This window comes from Chelonoidis abingdonii, chromosome 7 (genome assembly GCF_003597395.2).
Source record: "Chelonoidis abingdonii isolate Lonesome George chromosome 7, CheloAbing_2.0, whole genome shotgun sequence".
In the NCBI taxonomy this organism is placed as follows: domain Eukaryota; kingdom Metazoa; phylum Chordata; order Testudines; family Testudinidae; genus Chelonoidis; species Chelonoidis abingdonii.
Genome location: NC_133775.1, coordinates 23954748 through 23969794, shown reverse-complemented (window position 1 = coordinate 23969794; position 15047 = coordinate 23954748). Strand labels below are relative to the sequence as shown.

General features: G+C 41.7%; 1 protein-coding gene across 2 annotated transcripts in view; it reads right to left on the bottom strand.

The window, feature by feature from the left end:
* Positions 1 to 15047, bottom strand: part of TNNI3K (TNNI3 interacting kinase) — a 171155-nt gene that overhangs the window by 53353 nt on the left and 102755 nt on the right. For both annotated transcript variants that reach the window (XM_032782135.2, XM_032782136.2), the window contains 2 exons: positions 2133 to 2185; positions 87 to 139 (listed from right to left, as the gene is read on the bottom strand). In XM_032782135.2, the coding sequence (XP_032638026.1) occupies positions 87 to 139; positions 2133 to 2185 (106 nt within the window). The remainder of the gene's footprint in view (positions 1 to 86; positions 140 to 2132; positions 2186 to 15047) is intronic.

Sequence of the window (15047 nt, the reverse complement as noted above, 5' to 3'; positions counted from 1 at the left end):
AACATATCTAATCTCATCATTTTCTCCTAGGCTGAGTTTGCACATAAATAGTATACTAATTAAATGGAAAAGAACAAGAAGGAAACCCCAGGTTGTTTTGTCATGTTGTCTTCATCCAGGGACTGCAGAAATCTAGATTCTGAGACAAAAAAAAGAAAGGAAAGCTTTTTAAATAAACAACAGTATAGATAAACCTCATTTTACAGAAGTCTTGGTGGAAACCCAGGACTTCCATAAAATTGAGGTTTTGTAAAATCAAGAGGAAATACAATATCCCACTATTAGACAAGGATACATGAAGGTATTCCCGACAAAATGGAGCTTCTTACATCAGTGAGCCAGATCTTCAGCTGCTATAAATTGGCATATCTTCATTGGCTTTCATGGCAATTTATACCAGCTGAGGATCCGTCTCAGAGTTTCTAAACTCAGGCTTAACCATACTGGTGTGCCTAACTTCATTTAGATTCAAAACAAACACCACCAAAAACCTATACTAAAATTCAAAGGCATAGAAGACTAGCACTCTGATTTAATGTCATACTTCCTTTCAGCTGGCTGGTGATATGAAAGCTACAGGCTGCTCTAGTAGACTTCAGTTTCACAAAATCTTGTATGACTATAGCAAAGGCAATATATGAAATATTGATTGATTGATTTAGATGTAAATGATACATAAGTGCCTACCCAGAACTTTGGTACTTTGAGACACGTTAAAAGTACACTCCTACCTGAACAAACAAGAACACACCTAGCAGCATCTCCAACCAGAATATAACCAGCAGAAAAGAAAAATATTTATCTGCTCAGCCATCCCTACAACTACCAGACCCCAGTGCATCCCTCCTTCTCCAGTAGCCTAGGAAAGTAGGTGGGATTTGCAAAGTGCCTTACTCTAATTTGGACTATTTCAAAGTTAAGGGCTTCTCACAGATGCTGTCCAGAGCATTGCCCTCCTCCCTCTCTTTAAAATCATGCTCAGGTACCTCTGCTGATTACAACTGCACTGATGTGGCACAGCGACTGAGTTGGTATCTCAGATAGGCAGGTCCCAGGATATTTCGGGCTTTATAGGTGGAAACCAACTCCTTAAATTTCACTCAACACCTACAGGCAGCCACACATGCCTCAGCCAGAAAATCTACTTAATTAGTGAGCCATTGCATTTGGCATCACCCTCAGATCATTATCGGGAAGCCCGGTCAAAATTTGTCATGACAAGAGGTATGATTACACTACGAACATGCCCCACCCCCCAAACCTGGGGCTGCGAGTCTCAGAACCTGGTCAGCTGACTTGGGCTCATGCTATGGGGCTGAAAATAGCAGTGTCGATCAAAGGTGGTGGGTCACAGAGCCCGGGATCCAGCCTGAGTGGCAACATCTGCACAGTTATTTTTACCCCCACAGCATGAGCCCTGATAGCCTACGTCAGTTGACCTGGGCTCTGAGACTAGCTCTCATGGGTGGTTTTGTTTTGCAATGTAGACATACACAAAGTTTCATATCTGAATGGAATAGCCACAATCTCTTCTCCAGATGAAGATGAAAGAAAGCTATCCTGGCCCCTGCTGCTCTAGGATTCTGTGATAACAGCAGGGCTCCAACACTACCCCTGGACTGTGAACTCTAGTAACAGAAAGATAGGAACACATCCTCAATTAAAGGGGCAGACAAAACCCTTGCAATTTTCCCCAGTTTCTTCCTCCATCCTACCAGCACAACTGCCTTCTGATCTAGATTGAGGCCAGGTCATTAGAACCTCCTCCAGGCTCCAGTCTTGGCTAGACACTGGGTAAAGTGTTCAACTGGTTGAGTTAAATGAGATATGTGGAGCAGGGGCTTATTGGCATTCTGAAAATACTGTAGCTTGTACATGGACTGCAGCCTTGCATCCTCTCTTACTCTCCATACAACCCTATATGCACCTTTAATAAGAGAGGGTACAAGATGGAACCCTGCAGAACTCAGCAGGATACAACTGCAATTGCCCAAATCTACTCTCCGGGATATTTTTCAGAGAGATAATGAAGCAAAGCACAGCCTCGTTAACTTTCTGATTCAGCAGAGAAAACAGAGCCCTAGTTTTTGAGAAATTGCTGACATTTTTCAGATTAATCACCAACACCTCACCTCCAAAATCAGCAACAACAGCATGGCCATCTTCATAGAGAAGAATATTGTGGCTGTAAAGAAAGACAACTGTTAGCATAGATAACAGTATGATAGTGCCCTGAAGCAATAGTGCATTTTAAGGTTCTGCCTCTTTTAGGGTGACCAGACAGCAAATGTGAAAACTCGGGACAGGGATGTGGGGGGGTAAATAGGAGCCAATATAAAAAAAAAAAGACCCAAAAATCGGGACTGTCCCGATAAAGATCAGGACATCTGGACACTCTAGCCTCTTTATTGTGCTTGCTAGTATCTCAATCCCTTTTTAAGCAGAGGCTTGTCTGTACAACTGCCACCTCGTACAACAGAGTATACCTTCCTCCTCTCAGAGGAGTAAAAAAAGGCAAACCTGACAATTTTATAAATCAAAATGTCAGAGTCATTTTCTAATTAGTTGTGGAACAAATACATTTTCTCATTAGTAGTAGAGCAAATATAACAGATTTATGAATTACCGGTATCTGCACAGCATTACCAAAGTGAAAAAGATGACATTTGAAAATGAACCCAATGGTAGCCTTTAAATAAAATTATAAGGCCTGATTCTCCTCTCACACTGGTTTTATACCACTGTAACTCCATTAAATTAATCCCTAATTGACATGGATGGAAGAGCAGAAGCCGGCCTGAGGAAGCTAAATATTAGGGGATAACTGCTAGGAGGCGCTGGAGCCTCATGAGGATGAGAAAATATAAATACATATTTGAAAATATTTTAGACTGATTTTCAAAAGATTCTTTCCCTTTGCATCATGAAGGTCTTATTTAAATTTGCCCAGAACTACATTCCACTTTGCTCTGATTTTCATCAGCTCTAAATGGAAAAGTGCCAAATTGGTATCGCTCACCTAGATTTCAGATCATTATGAGACTGTCTGAGGAGGTGGAAAAATGGGGGCCCTTATCGTATTTCTGCACAAAGGGACCCTAGGCTACACTGATCACAAAGGAAGTATGGTACAAACATCACTGTTATGAGACACAAGCTACCTTACCTTTTACCTTAGATTTTTAAAAATGTCTGTGAAGACATTATTGGTGTATAATTTTTCAAATTTTTTAGGCACTTAAGTTTAGACACAGTCTTTCCTTCAACAGCAGATATACTGTGCACCTCCTAATTATGCCTGGTTTATTTTAACTGTCTGATGCTCACAGACCAGATGCCAGCTCATGCCAAGTCCCGAGACCTCACTGAACACGTATAAATGCATAACTGGAAACCAGTCTTACTTACCTGTGTGTTAGCATTATCAAAATAAATATTAAATGTTAGGTTGATAAGACTATGTTTAGTGTTCTATAAAATGCTCGTAGTATGCCACATGTATTCTTCTCAGCCAACTATACCCCAGGTTATAAAGTAAAAGCAAGCACTTGCATTGTAAACCTCTGTGACTATGTAACTCATCAAATAGGGAAAAAGCCTTGTGTAATGCAAATGATGGTCTTTAACAAGAAGTTAAATCCTGTTCATTAAATGCAAATGAGCTATTGTGTGAGGTCAAGGATCAAAGACTTTATTAAGTGCATTCCTCCTCCCGCTCCTACATCACGAAGAAGGGATCTTCTTGGGAACTGTTGATGTCAGCTTTGTTTCTGTGAGAAGACACATGGAAAAATTCTACATCTCTTTGCTGTTTGAATTCACATGGAGCCAGAGACTCTAAACTGAAGTGAGAAATCACCCAGTTATCCCTGGGTTTGCCCTGAAAGACATTTTGAACTGACAGATCACTACAACTCTGCCACTCTTAGGATTTAGACTGCAACTTATTTGTGTTATATGCCTGTTTGCTTTAACCTGTAAATAACTCATTTCCTTTTCCTAACTTTAGATAGTTTATTACAGGATTGGATACAGGCTTTGCCTTTGGTGTAAAATCTAGGGTGTACCAACTGATCTGGGGTAAGCGACTGGTCTTTTGGGACTGGAAGCAACCTGAATATTTTGTGATGTTTGGTATAAGTTACCATTTTTCACTAAGTCCAGCCTGCCTGGATGGCAAGACAGCCTGGAGAACCTAAGAGGACTGTCTGTGATTCTGTGGTACGACTGTCACAGTGATCCAGGAGTTCACATTTGTTACTGGGTGAGTGAAATCTAATTATAGAACATACCACCAGTTTTGGGTGTCTGCCTGGTGTTTGACAGTCTACCCTGAGGTAGGTATTCACAGTCATCAGTCACTCCAGACAATGTGACATAGTAGTATGGATGTTCAGTCTAACTTATGCAAACAAACTCCAAGGTGAAATCCTGGTCTCACTGAAGTTAACAGGAGTTTTGCAATTAATTTTAATGAGTCCAGGATTTCACCTCTACACTCTATTCATGTTTGAGCTCCATAGTGTCCCTGTTTATAGTATCTCAGTGAATTAAGTATGGAACAACTCATGACTTTTGTCAAAACTTTTTTGACAGAAAGGGCTAAATCCACATCTGGCATAAATTGACACCGCTCCGTTGACTTCAGGGGTGTTAGTACCACTTAGTGCAGTGGTTTTCAAGTCTTTTCATTTGTGGACCCCTCAAAAATGTATAATGGGGATCTTAGACATAGTCTGCAGACGCCCAGGTGTTTATGGAGCACAGGTTGAAAACCACTGACAATGTATTACTGCTTTATCTTCTGAGTAGTGAAATCAATTTCCCTTGTCACTGTGTGACTCTGGGGTGATTACATTTGTAATATAGTATTCATTACTGGACACCACATTACCAGAAAACTATTGAAAAAAACTGGGGGGAGAATAGTAAAGATGCCATATATTCTGTCTACTCTGCTGAGCACAGTATATGGGATAAATTTACAAAAATGCTTAAGAACCAGAGTCCTGAAAATATTTAGGCCCAAAGAAGTAGACAGGCAAGAGTTAAGAAAGGAACTGATTTCAATGAGGATTAAGTGCCTCGGCATCTCTGAAAATCCGACTAGGTGCTTATCTGCATATTTAGGCACCAAAATACTTTTTAAAAATGTGCTCTTACAAGCCTATGTCCCATTGACTTTCAATGGTACTTAAGAGACTTAGGATCCTAATTTCATTTTTCAAAGTTACTTAGGTATTTAAGGATCCTAAGTCTCTTAGGCACTTTTGAAATTTTTACCTTAGATCTTTAAAACTTGGGAGGTACAATAGCTTACTGGTTAGCACCCATGGTAGGGAGTTAGTGCACCTGAGTTCCACTCCCATTGATACACTAACTTGCTCTACAGACTTGGGATACCATATGCCGTCTCTATGCCTCAGTTTCCTCATCTGTAAAATGGAGATAATGCTTATTCTGCTCTTATTTTCCTGGGTGCTGGCTGGTGAGTCTTGCCCACATGCTCAGGGTTTAACTGATCACCATATTTGGGGTCGGGAAGGAATTCTCTTCCAGGGCAGATTGGCAGAGGCCCTGGAGGTTTTTCACCTTCCTCTGCAGCATGGGGCACGGGTCACTAGCTGGAAGATTCTCTGCACCTTGAAATCTTTAAACCAAAATTTGAGGACTTCAATAACTCAAACAAAGGTTAGGGGTTTGTTACAGGAGTGGGTGGGTGAGATTCTGTGGCCTGCATTGTGCAGGGGGTCAGACTAGATGATCATAATGGTCCCTTCTGACCTTAAAGTCTATGAAAAGTGCTTTGAGATCTACAGATAAAAAGAGATATTCAAGTATCTATGTAGGTCTTTGTATCAAGCCAAACACCAGGACATCTGAGTATTATTATTAGATAAGGGCACAAAAATGGTTTGGGGGCTAACTTAAAAGGAAAGATTTCAAGAAATATAAAGATGTAGCTTGTTAAACAAAAGGTAAAAGAGGAGTATAAGTCTATACATTTTTTTAAGGTGTCGACACTAAGAATAGAGAGTAATCATGGGATGGGAGGCAGGAGGGAGTACAATTAGGAGTGATGTGATGAAATGTAAGAGGTCAAAGTAGCATTAGATCTGCTTCTAGTGAAGTTAGTAGCAAAACTCCCCTGAACTTCAGTGGAAGTAGGATCATAGCACTGGTTTGCATTGCAGGAATCAGTATTTAGACTATCGCTTAGAACTCTCCCCTTAATCACAGCACTTACATCGAATCTTCAAAAAGTATAAATCAAATCATGGAAGAAAAATTACTTTTTCATTATTTTGTGAGTGAAAAGCCAAACTTTTGGGTTTCACTTGTCATACTAAGCTTATCTCACAGTTCTAGTGGAAAGGACCAGCACTGGCTGATTTTTGGAACAACATATCAGTCAGTGGATCTCAATTATTTATATGTGTTCTGAATATATTGAACTCAAATGTGACAAATCTATGTGACAGACCATTGGAAGTTCAAGCCAATGCCAATTGAAGAAGATGGACTTTATGTAATACTTAGACACCACAGATGACTGCCATTGTATCTTCTCTTTTTTCTAAAGCCAGTCTCAGGGTTCAGGGGACTCTGGCAACAGGACTCAAGTGTGGTTCTGTTCACCTAAGAATATTGAGGGCACTGATCTGGATCTAAGTGAAATGGGGAGATTCTCTTTTAAAAATACCTTCTGCCATTGCTCGGGGTTACTACCAAATACTCACAGTACTCATAGGCACCATCACCCATCATGCAATTTCATTATTCCCAGATCTACTACTTCCAAAAGGCATTTACCACTTGCCCATCATACTGAGAAAATGATGTTGCCAATGAAGTAGGAGCATTTTGTGATATATCAGTGAAAGTGATTAACCTGCATGATGAGAGAGGCATAGCCATAGACATGCCTGGAAGCATTCCAAGGGTTAAATATACTGAGCTAATTAGGCTTCATTTTTAATCTCATCACATCATTAAAGCCATTAGTTTACAAACACATCTGCCTGATGTGAAATCACTCATATAATTAAAAACAAGACAATATATGGACGCTGGCTGTTAGTAGCTTGATAAAGTGCAGGAGACTCAGGTCTGGAGGTGAAGCAGGATTTCTTGATGCCTACACTAGCAGATCAGAGGCACCAAAGAAATTCTGTGATAGGATTTGGGGCTGGGGATGCGGGAGCATGCTGCAGCTGCTTACAAAAGAGGGTTCATGAGAGGGAAATAATGCTGTTCAGAATGAAGGGGTGGAGACTCCTTAATAATTGGCATTTGGTCATCTAGTGGCATGGGATAATCCCTGCTCAGAGCAGGACAACTGCAGAGTTATTTGTAAAAGCTCATTAGCTGTACTGACATATGTAAAAAATTTAATTTAAGTGAAATCTTTGAAACCATAGCAACTGAAAACTCCAATAAATGTGAAGGATTGCAGAACTATGATGTTACCTCAGACTGCCAGCAGAGGTATATTTGAAGGCTTACAGCTAAGCCTTGGATTTGTCCAATAACCACTGGGATTCAAGAGGTGAATTATGAGATTTGTATCATAGTTAAACCCATTTATTGAGGGTAATGTGAACAAAACGCTGCCCTCTTTACTGATGATTTGTTCAACACCAGGGAATGCAATAGGGGACAGTGATAATGTCTATGAATAACTCTAACTATACACATGTATCCTATCAATAATGGGATTCCTACAAATGTTCCCAAGAATCAACAAATCAGCTATAAAGTAAATTTCTATGTATGGTTATAAATACTTATCTATTTTCTAGGAGTGTGATCTCGTGAGCAGTTAGGTAACAGAGCCACAAAGCAAAACAAAGCAGAGCAGTTCTGATACTGAAACTGTGAGTGAGATGATGCTCTAATTAGATAAGAACCAAATGGGCTTTCTTTTTATATTTTCACTTCTATAGCTTCAAATGAGAAGAAATGGTACTTCACTCTTGGAAAGGAATGAATTTGATTTAGGGGGCAACTCACCACTGGAACTTGACTGAACAGAAAAGGGACAGTGTGACACAATGGGGGAGCATGTTAGCCTTTTATGTCTGGAGATTTTGGCTCAAATCCTATTGTAATAGGCTGTTTTTGTGTCTATGAGTGATGTTGCGCTATTGTCGCTGGCCCATAGAGAATCTGTGAGTCCTACTAATAGGGTTAGCTAAAGGCATTGTTCTTTAGCTCAAGTAGGAGAGGCCTGTATTTTTGGATGTGAAGAACTAGGATTCTAGGCCCTAGCCTTCTGTGTTTGTGCAGCTCATTTATATATTTATATTTACAATAAATACCTAATTCAGCCTAATTCCTGGGGGACAATTACTCACATAAACAATAAAAATACAACTCAATTCAGTGTGTCTGACAGTTTCTGCTTAGGAGAAACCCAGGACAAGGACTGATAAGGGATGCTGTAGTGTGAGATTTTGATGCAGGATGCCACAGAGATTTGAGATTTGTGTATAGAGCTTCATAGGGGAAGTCTGTCGCCAGCTCTCACTATACCTAATCATAGCCAGTTCCATCAGCTCCTCACTTTTAACAGCAAACTCAACCATAAAATGTAAGAAAATCAAAATAAAATTAGCTGTATTTCCAGTATGTTACTTACCTTCTTTATCTGTTTGTTAGTTTATCACTTAAACTTCCTAGGTCAACATTCTGATTGCTGGAACAATCACTCATCCCAGTTAAAGTTATAAAGAGAAGAGAAAGTTCAATAGCGAAATGAGAAAGGAAAGGAAGGAAATCAGGTTAAAACGCTAGAAATCTGAACATGCTTACAGAGTCATTTTCTCATTGAGGGACATGGGGGGAAGGTGGGGGAGCAGCATTTGTAAGTTTTAAACTCAAATGGAAGAGCGCTCCCAGAGAAAAGCAGCTGAGAAGAGCTGTGATTGATCAAGAACAAAGCTTTATGTAGTTTATCAAAATAGATCAGACTCTGGCAACTCTATGACACTGGGATGCCTTAACTTTATCTCTCAGAAACAAACTTCACTCATGCTGTTCCTCAGCCTCCAAGGATTTGAAACTGCTAACATCTGAGGACGTGCTGTAAATTACTACAAAAAATATTGGCTCAAGGATATTTGTCTCACCCGTCCACATGAAGCTGAGATGTGTAACATCTTTAAATATACATACACAGAGATAACCCAGCAAAAGGAGCTGATGCTACTAACCTACAATTACTGTATGTTTGTACCTACAGTTCTCCGAGTAGGTTTCTCTTGAAATTTGAACTGAATCAAGATTTTAGAATTGGGTTCTGAGGGCTAGATCCAATTCTCACTGAAGTAATTGGAAAGCTCCTATTGATTTCAATGACAGCAAGATCGAGGCCTTTGTGCATAAAACAGGATTTAGTGCAGTTATGCAGTGATGGGGGTGGTAGTTTACTGTTGTTTTGCAAAATATTATCAGTAATGGACCAAGTTTTTACTAAACAATGAGAGAAATAAACTTTTATTTAAAAGTAAATGCTGGGTAATTCCACACATCAGAGATAATCCAATGCACATCCTATGGCTCTCCATTTCTAAGTTACTTAGACCTGAATCCAGAGTCCAGCACAAACTCTGAGTAGCCACACTGGGCACTGAGGATATATGCAGGATGGGTAGGAATGCTCCCACAAGTCATGGAGTTGCTGCATAGCTGTTTTGTGGTGTCTACTCCAACCCAATGGATGTGGTGGACTCCTGTAGCCCTTTAAGCAGATTGGAAAATGGGTGATTCTGCATAGCAATTAATACTATGGTTCATCCTGTATCTTGCCTACCCTTACCCGTATACATTGCCACACACAGAATTCATGCGCAACTGAGCTCTCTGCAGTTCAGGTGTCTCACTGGAACTGAACTGGTCCGTGGTGGAGAGGCCTAGATTTGCTGTGCAATGCTGAGTTCCTAAGAGGCAGCTCACAGGAAGACTGGAGTGCCTTAGGATCTTCAGAAATAAGAGGAAATGATTGATTATGTGGCTCTAGGAAGAAGAATGAAAGCGTTTGGGGCTCAACTGGTGTTCTTGTCCATTCTCCCTGTTGAAGGAACAGGCCCAGGCAGGAACCATTGAATCATGGAAGTAAATGCGTGGCCACACAGGTGGTGTTAGTGAGAGGGCTCTGGCTTCTACAATGAGCTGATGTTCCAGGAAAGAGGATTACTGTGCTGGGACGGGCTCCATCTATCAAATACTGGGAAGAGCATTGTGATGGGGTGCCTGCCCCACACTGGCCTGTTAGAGGTTAATAGAGCTCTATGGTGGCTGCGTGAAAAGCAGCCAATAGGGAAGGAGCTGTGAGGAGCACCCAGTCAAGGCTGGACAGGCCCATATAAGAAGAGCTGCAGGGCACAGTAAGTTCAGTAGTGTCCTGGAGCTCAAGGTGGGATGATCAGGCTCTTAGCAGGAGAAAGGAGAGCCAGCACCCTGGATAGAGCAGTGCTGCTAGCAGCAACCGGGCAGTGGGGAGAGGGGACCAAGGAGCTAAAGACCGCTTTGGGTTGGCTGCAGGAATTCACGGTCTGAGGCCGAAGACAAAGAGGGTGCTGAGGTCACAGGGAAGTGGCCCAGGGAAAGATACTGAGAGGTTGAAGGGGTACAGCATGCGGCTGCCATCTACAAGGTTCCTGGGCGGGGACTCAGAGTAGTGGGCAGGTTGCATCCCCCCTCACCACAGAGGAAATGGCCAGACAATTGGCTGCAGTTGCCACTGAGGGAAGTGGCTGGACAGCAGACTGCAGTTCCCCTGGAAAGGGGGGAGAACAGAGTGGGCCATGTCCGGAGGGCTGTGTCATGAAGAGGATGCTGCAGTCCTGGAAGTGATGTGGGTCCTGGAGCAGAACTGACAGCAGCAAGAAATCACGAGAAGAAGGTGTGCTGGCAAGTACAGCTAATTCCCAAGACAGCCAGCAGGAGGCGCTAGCATGGTGAGTCCCACCACATCACAAGCATCCTTTGGACATTGTCTGGCTAACCTGAGCTTTAAACTAGATCCTATGGGGGATGGTGACAAAAATCCAGCCCACGTGCATGTAGGTTCAAATAATGAAGACAAGAAGAAGAGGTTAATTTCTGGAGATGGAACTAGAAACCAGAACTTCATCAAAAAGGCAAGAAGAAAAGCAACAGAGCAGTCTGAACAATATTTTTGGCGCCTGTAGACACATGCCAGGAGTATGGGGAACAAGCAGGATGAACTGGAAGTCATGGTACATGAAAAAAATTATGACAATTGGCATTACAGAGACTTGGTGGGACAACTCCCATGATTGGAATACCAGTATTGAGGGATATAGCCTTTTATGAGAAGATATGTCTGGGGGGAAAGGAGGTGGTATTGTGGGGGTCTATTACTGACCACCAAATAAGGAAGGAGTGGATGAGTCATTCTATAAACAGGTAACAAGATTAGCTAACACACGTGCTAGTATTAATGGGGGATTTTAACTTTCATGATATTTGTTGGAATACTATTACAGCAAAACCTATATCCTGCAAATTCTTAGCACGTATAAGGGACAACTTTCTGATTCAATCAGCTTGGAGAAATAATAGACAAGGTCCCATGGGAAGACCAATTAGGAAGAAAAGGAGTTGAAGGGGGCTGGCAGTTTTTAAAAGACGTAATACTAGAGGCTCAGCATCAAGCTATTCTGAGGCAGAGGATAGATAAGAAGAGCCACAGCCCACCCCTTAACATCCAGGCCCACTCAAATCTGAGCATGGGTGTAGTGCTAACACATCAGCCTGGAGTGTCACTTGGGCACCTGAAATCCAGGACAAAGTGGTGCACCTACCCTTCAGAAAGCTATGCTCTGGCAGCTCCGCCGTGCCATTTTCTGAGCCGCCCCATGTGCGTGCCCAGCTTGGCAGATGAAACCCTGTGTCTGGGGGCACAAGGGTTAGGAAGAGGGTGTGGCGTTGGGGGAGAAGCTAAGCTAGCACAGTCTGTGGGGCTCATCCAAATTTCCACTCCTAGCTACTCTACTGTTATGCCGGGAGGGGGAATTTCACTCACAACGTAATAAACATTTCACATGATTATTGTACTGAGCATTCAGTTAAGTATTACAGCATGATTGTAACACATGGCTGGATGGCCTCACTTCCCAGCATCAGCATGGCCTGTACTTTGAATCCAGTGCAGACACAAAAGCGCCTCTGTGGGCATGACCCTGGCTCGCAGCAGATCGCCCAAGATCTGCAAGTTTTCAGGAGCTGGGCTGCCTTTCAGTTCTAGTGCGTGAAGCCCCTGATAGCATAACCAAGTGGAAAACCAGTGACTCAAAACTTGTGGAATTTCTATTCTACTTCCTGGAAACTATCCATGTAGGTGACAATTAAGCTCTCTATATAAGCAGGTTGGGCATTAATCTTACATCAAAGAAGGGAAATGGCAGTTGAGCGCAATGTCATTTTCTCCAGCTATATCCTGCTTTTTGCACAGAGCTCCTGAGACTTTGCAGACCATATTCAAGTTGGAAATAGTTAGTATTCTAAAGATGTCCATGTCTTCAGACTACATTGCACGTTGTGAATACTTTGTATTCTGCACTTACCCAGCAGTTCAGAATTCTTTGTTCGCCAAGAATTTATTTTTTCTTATTTGGTAACTATGATATTTAACCTTAAAACACTAGATACAATAATCCTGCGGAAGCTATGAATGCATCACACATACTTTAGAAACTGATTTCTGAGTGGGTCTGGCCACTGATTCTCTAAAAATGAAGTTTTTGAATACAACTAAAAACTACTAGGCAGCTGAGGTTTAGTTCATCCTCAAAGCAATGCTGCAGAGGGTGTGAGAGAGTCATTTCATTTCCTTCTAGTCACAGAAAGACATTGTACAAAGCATGCAATTTAAATGATTTTTTTTTTTACAAGATTTAATATGAAAATTTATAGTCAAGCTAATTAAAATGTCAGACAAAGTCAATTTATAATAAACTTTCTGTTTTCAGGCCAACTCCCACTCTCAGTTACACAATTGCAAGATCACTGACAAAGTAAAATGGAGGGTTTCAGTATAAGCAATTAAATTAACAACAGTTATTTACAGAAGATTTCTAATTACCGTCAAAATGTCCCAAATCTGAACATTCAGTGGAGTGTATTTTACCTCTTTTGCTGACTTTTCCATTTCTAAAATCACCATCTGGTAAATTAGAGATGACTACTGAACTTATTTTATTATAGCTTGACCTCAGACATTTTTATTAAAACATAGCTGGTTTATGATGTGACAAGACATGCAGACCACTGCAGTGCTTGTTTGCTGGGTTTTTTCTTGACACAGTTGTGGGAAAGTCTTACCCTAAGAGCACCCCAATGCCAGCAGGCACACTGTTATCATGATATTTACCCCAAAGATGGCATGTAATATATCATTGAGAAAACTAATGACTCACTGATCATTAATATTCCTGCATGACGTATGTACTGTCAACCCACAAAGGATTTAACAGAGGCGCTGGAAATATGTGACTAAAATGTGTTTAAACCAGGCATGTTAGGGAAGTTGATAAACAGGCTTTCTCCAGACAAAAGAAAGAGGACAACAGCTCACATCAGGTGCAGCCAAATTCATTTATATTGGATGTTGTGGGAAGAGATCACTTGCACTGTAAAAATCACCAGTGAGGGAGGAACCAGCATGGTGACCATCTAGACCCAGCAGGGAAAAGGAACTTTTTCTGGGGATACCCTTCAGAAGAATATATATCAAAAATGTATTGGACTATAAAGAGAGGGGGCCAGTACCTCTATACTATCCTTCACCTGAAGAGACAAAGGAACCAAACACTTTGAGCTCTGTGAAGGGCCCTGGCCAGAGAGTCTGGTCAGCCATGCTCGAAAAGAAACTTGGTGAGAAACAGTTCTTTGAAAGAGAGACTCTAGTTTGTTAAATCAGGTTTTAGTCATAGAAGCATATTCTTATGTTTGTAACCATCTCTATCCTTACTCCTGATATCACTTAAGCCTGTTTCCTTTTATTAATAACCATACTTTACTTTTACTACTATCCAATTCAGTGCTTTGATTTTAATAGAGTGTTTGTTAACACCAGGTAAGGTAGCAAGCTGCTCTCAGTACTCTCTTTAAAGGATCAGCACATTTGATAAGGTTTTGTGAGTGTTACAGTAAGGAGGAGCAGTGCACTGCAAAAAGACTTCTATGAGGAACTTGGGAATTGGGGTTTACTGATTGTTACCGGCTTGGCAGGGTTTGGATGTGCGGAGTCTGCTGGCAAGGCAGACAAGCTGGGGTGTCAGGGAGCTGGCATATACCTTAGCAGCAGCAAAACTCTCACTTGCTGAGGCGGTGGCAGAGGGGCCACAATTTTGGGAACCCCAGCAAAGTGTCACAGTAAAGTACAGGACTAGATTATGGAGCCACAGTACCTGGCATAATTTAGATTCACTCCATTTATAGCGGTTTTCTCCAGAACCGCCAGTGAACTGCTCTGGTTCCCTAAGATTGGCTGAGGGTACAGTAATCTGTTTGTTCGGTCTGTTGCTACCCAGGAACATTACTCTACTGCTTCTGCAGTGGGATAGCATAGGATGACCAACTCTGGTCCAATGCTGGGGGAATTTCCCAGGGGGTCTTTCTGCCTACTTCATGCCCCCTGTGCACTCTCAGAGCAAGGGACACACAACAGGGAGCAGAATCTGCCATAATTTTGTATTTCTGTTTTTTAAAGTTCTGAGTGCTTACACACACTTGGCTGGTTAGCAAGCTCTGTTTGCAAAGCTCTGCTAGCTCACCAAATCCCTGTGTCTATAAGCATGCAACGTCAATGAAGAAAAGGTGGATTGTAATTCTTTGGTCTAATTTTGGTTGCTAGGTTTAGTGTGTGGGTGCTGGGTGGTGGTGGCCCATGATGTACAGGAGATTAGACTAGATACTCCATGGTCAATTCTGGCCTTAAACTCTATCACCTCATAGGTATGTCTACACTGATAGAGGCTCAGAGCCTGAGTTAGCTGATTTGGGGTGCAGGGCTAAAA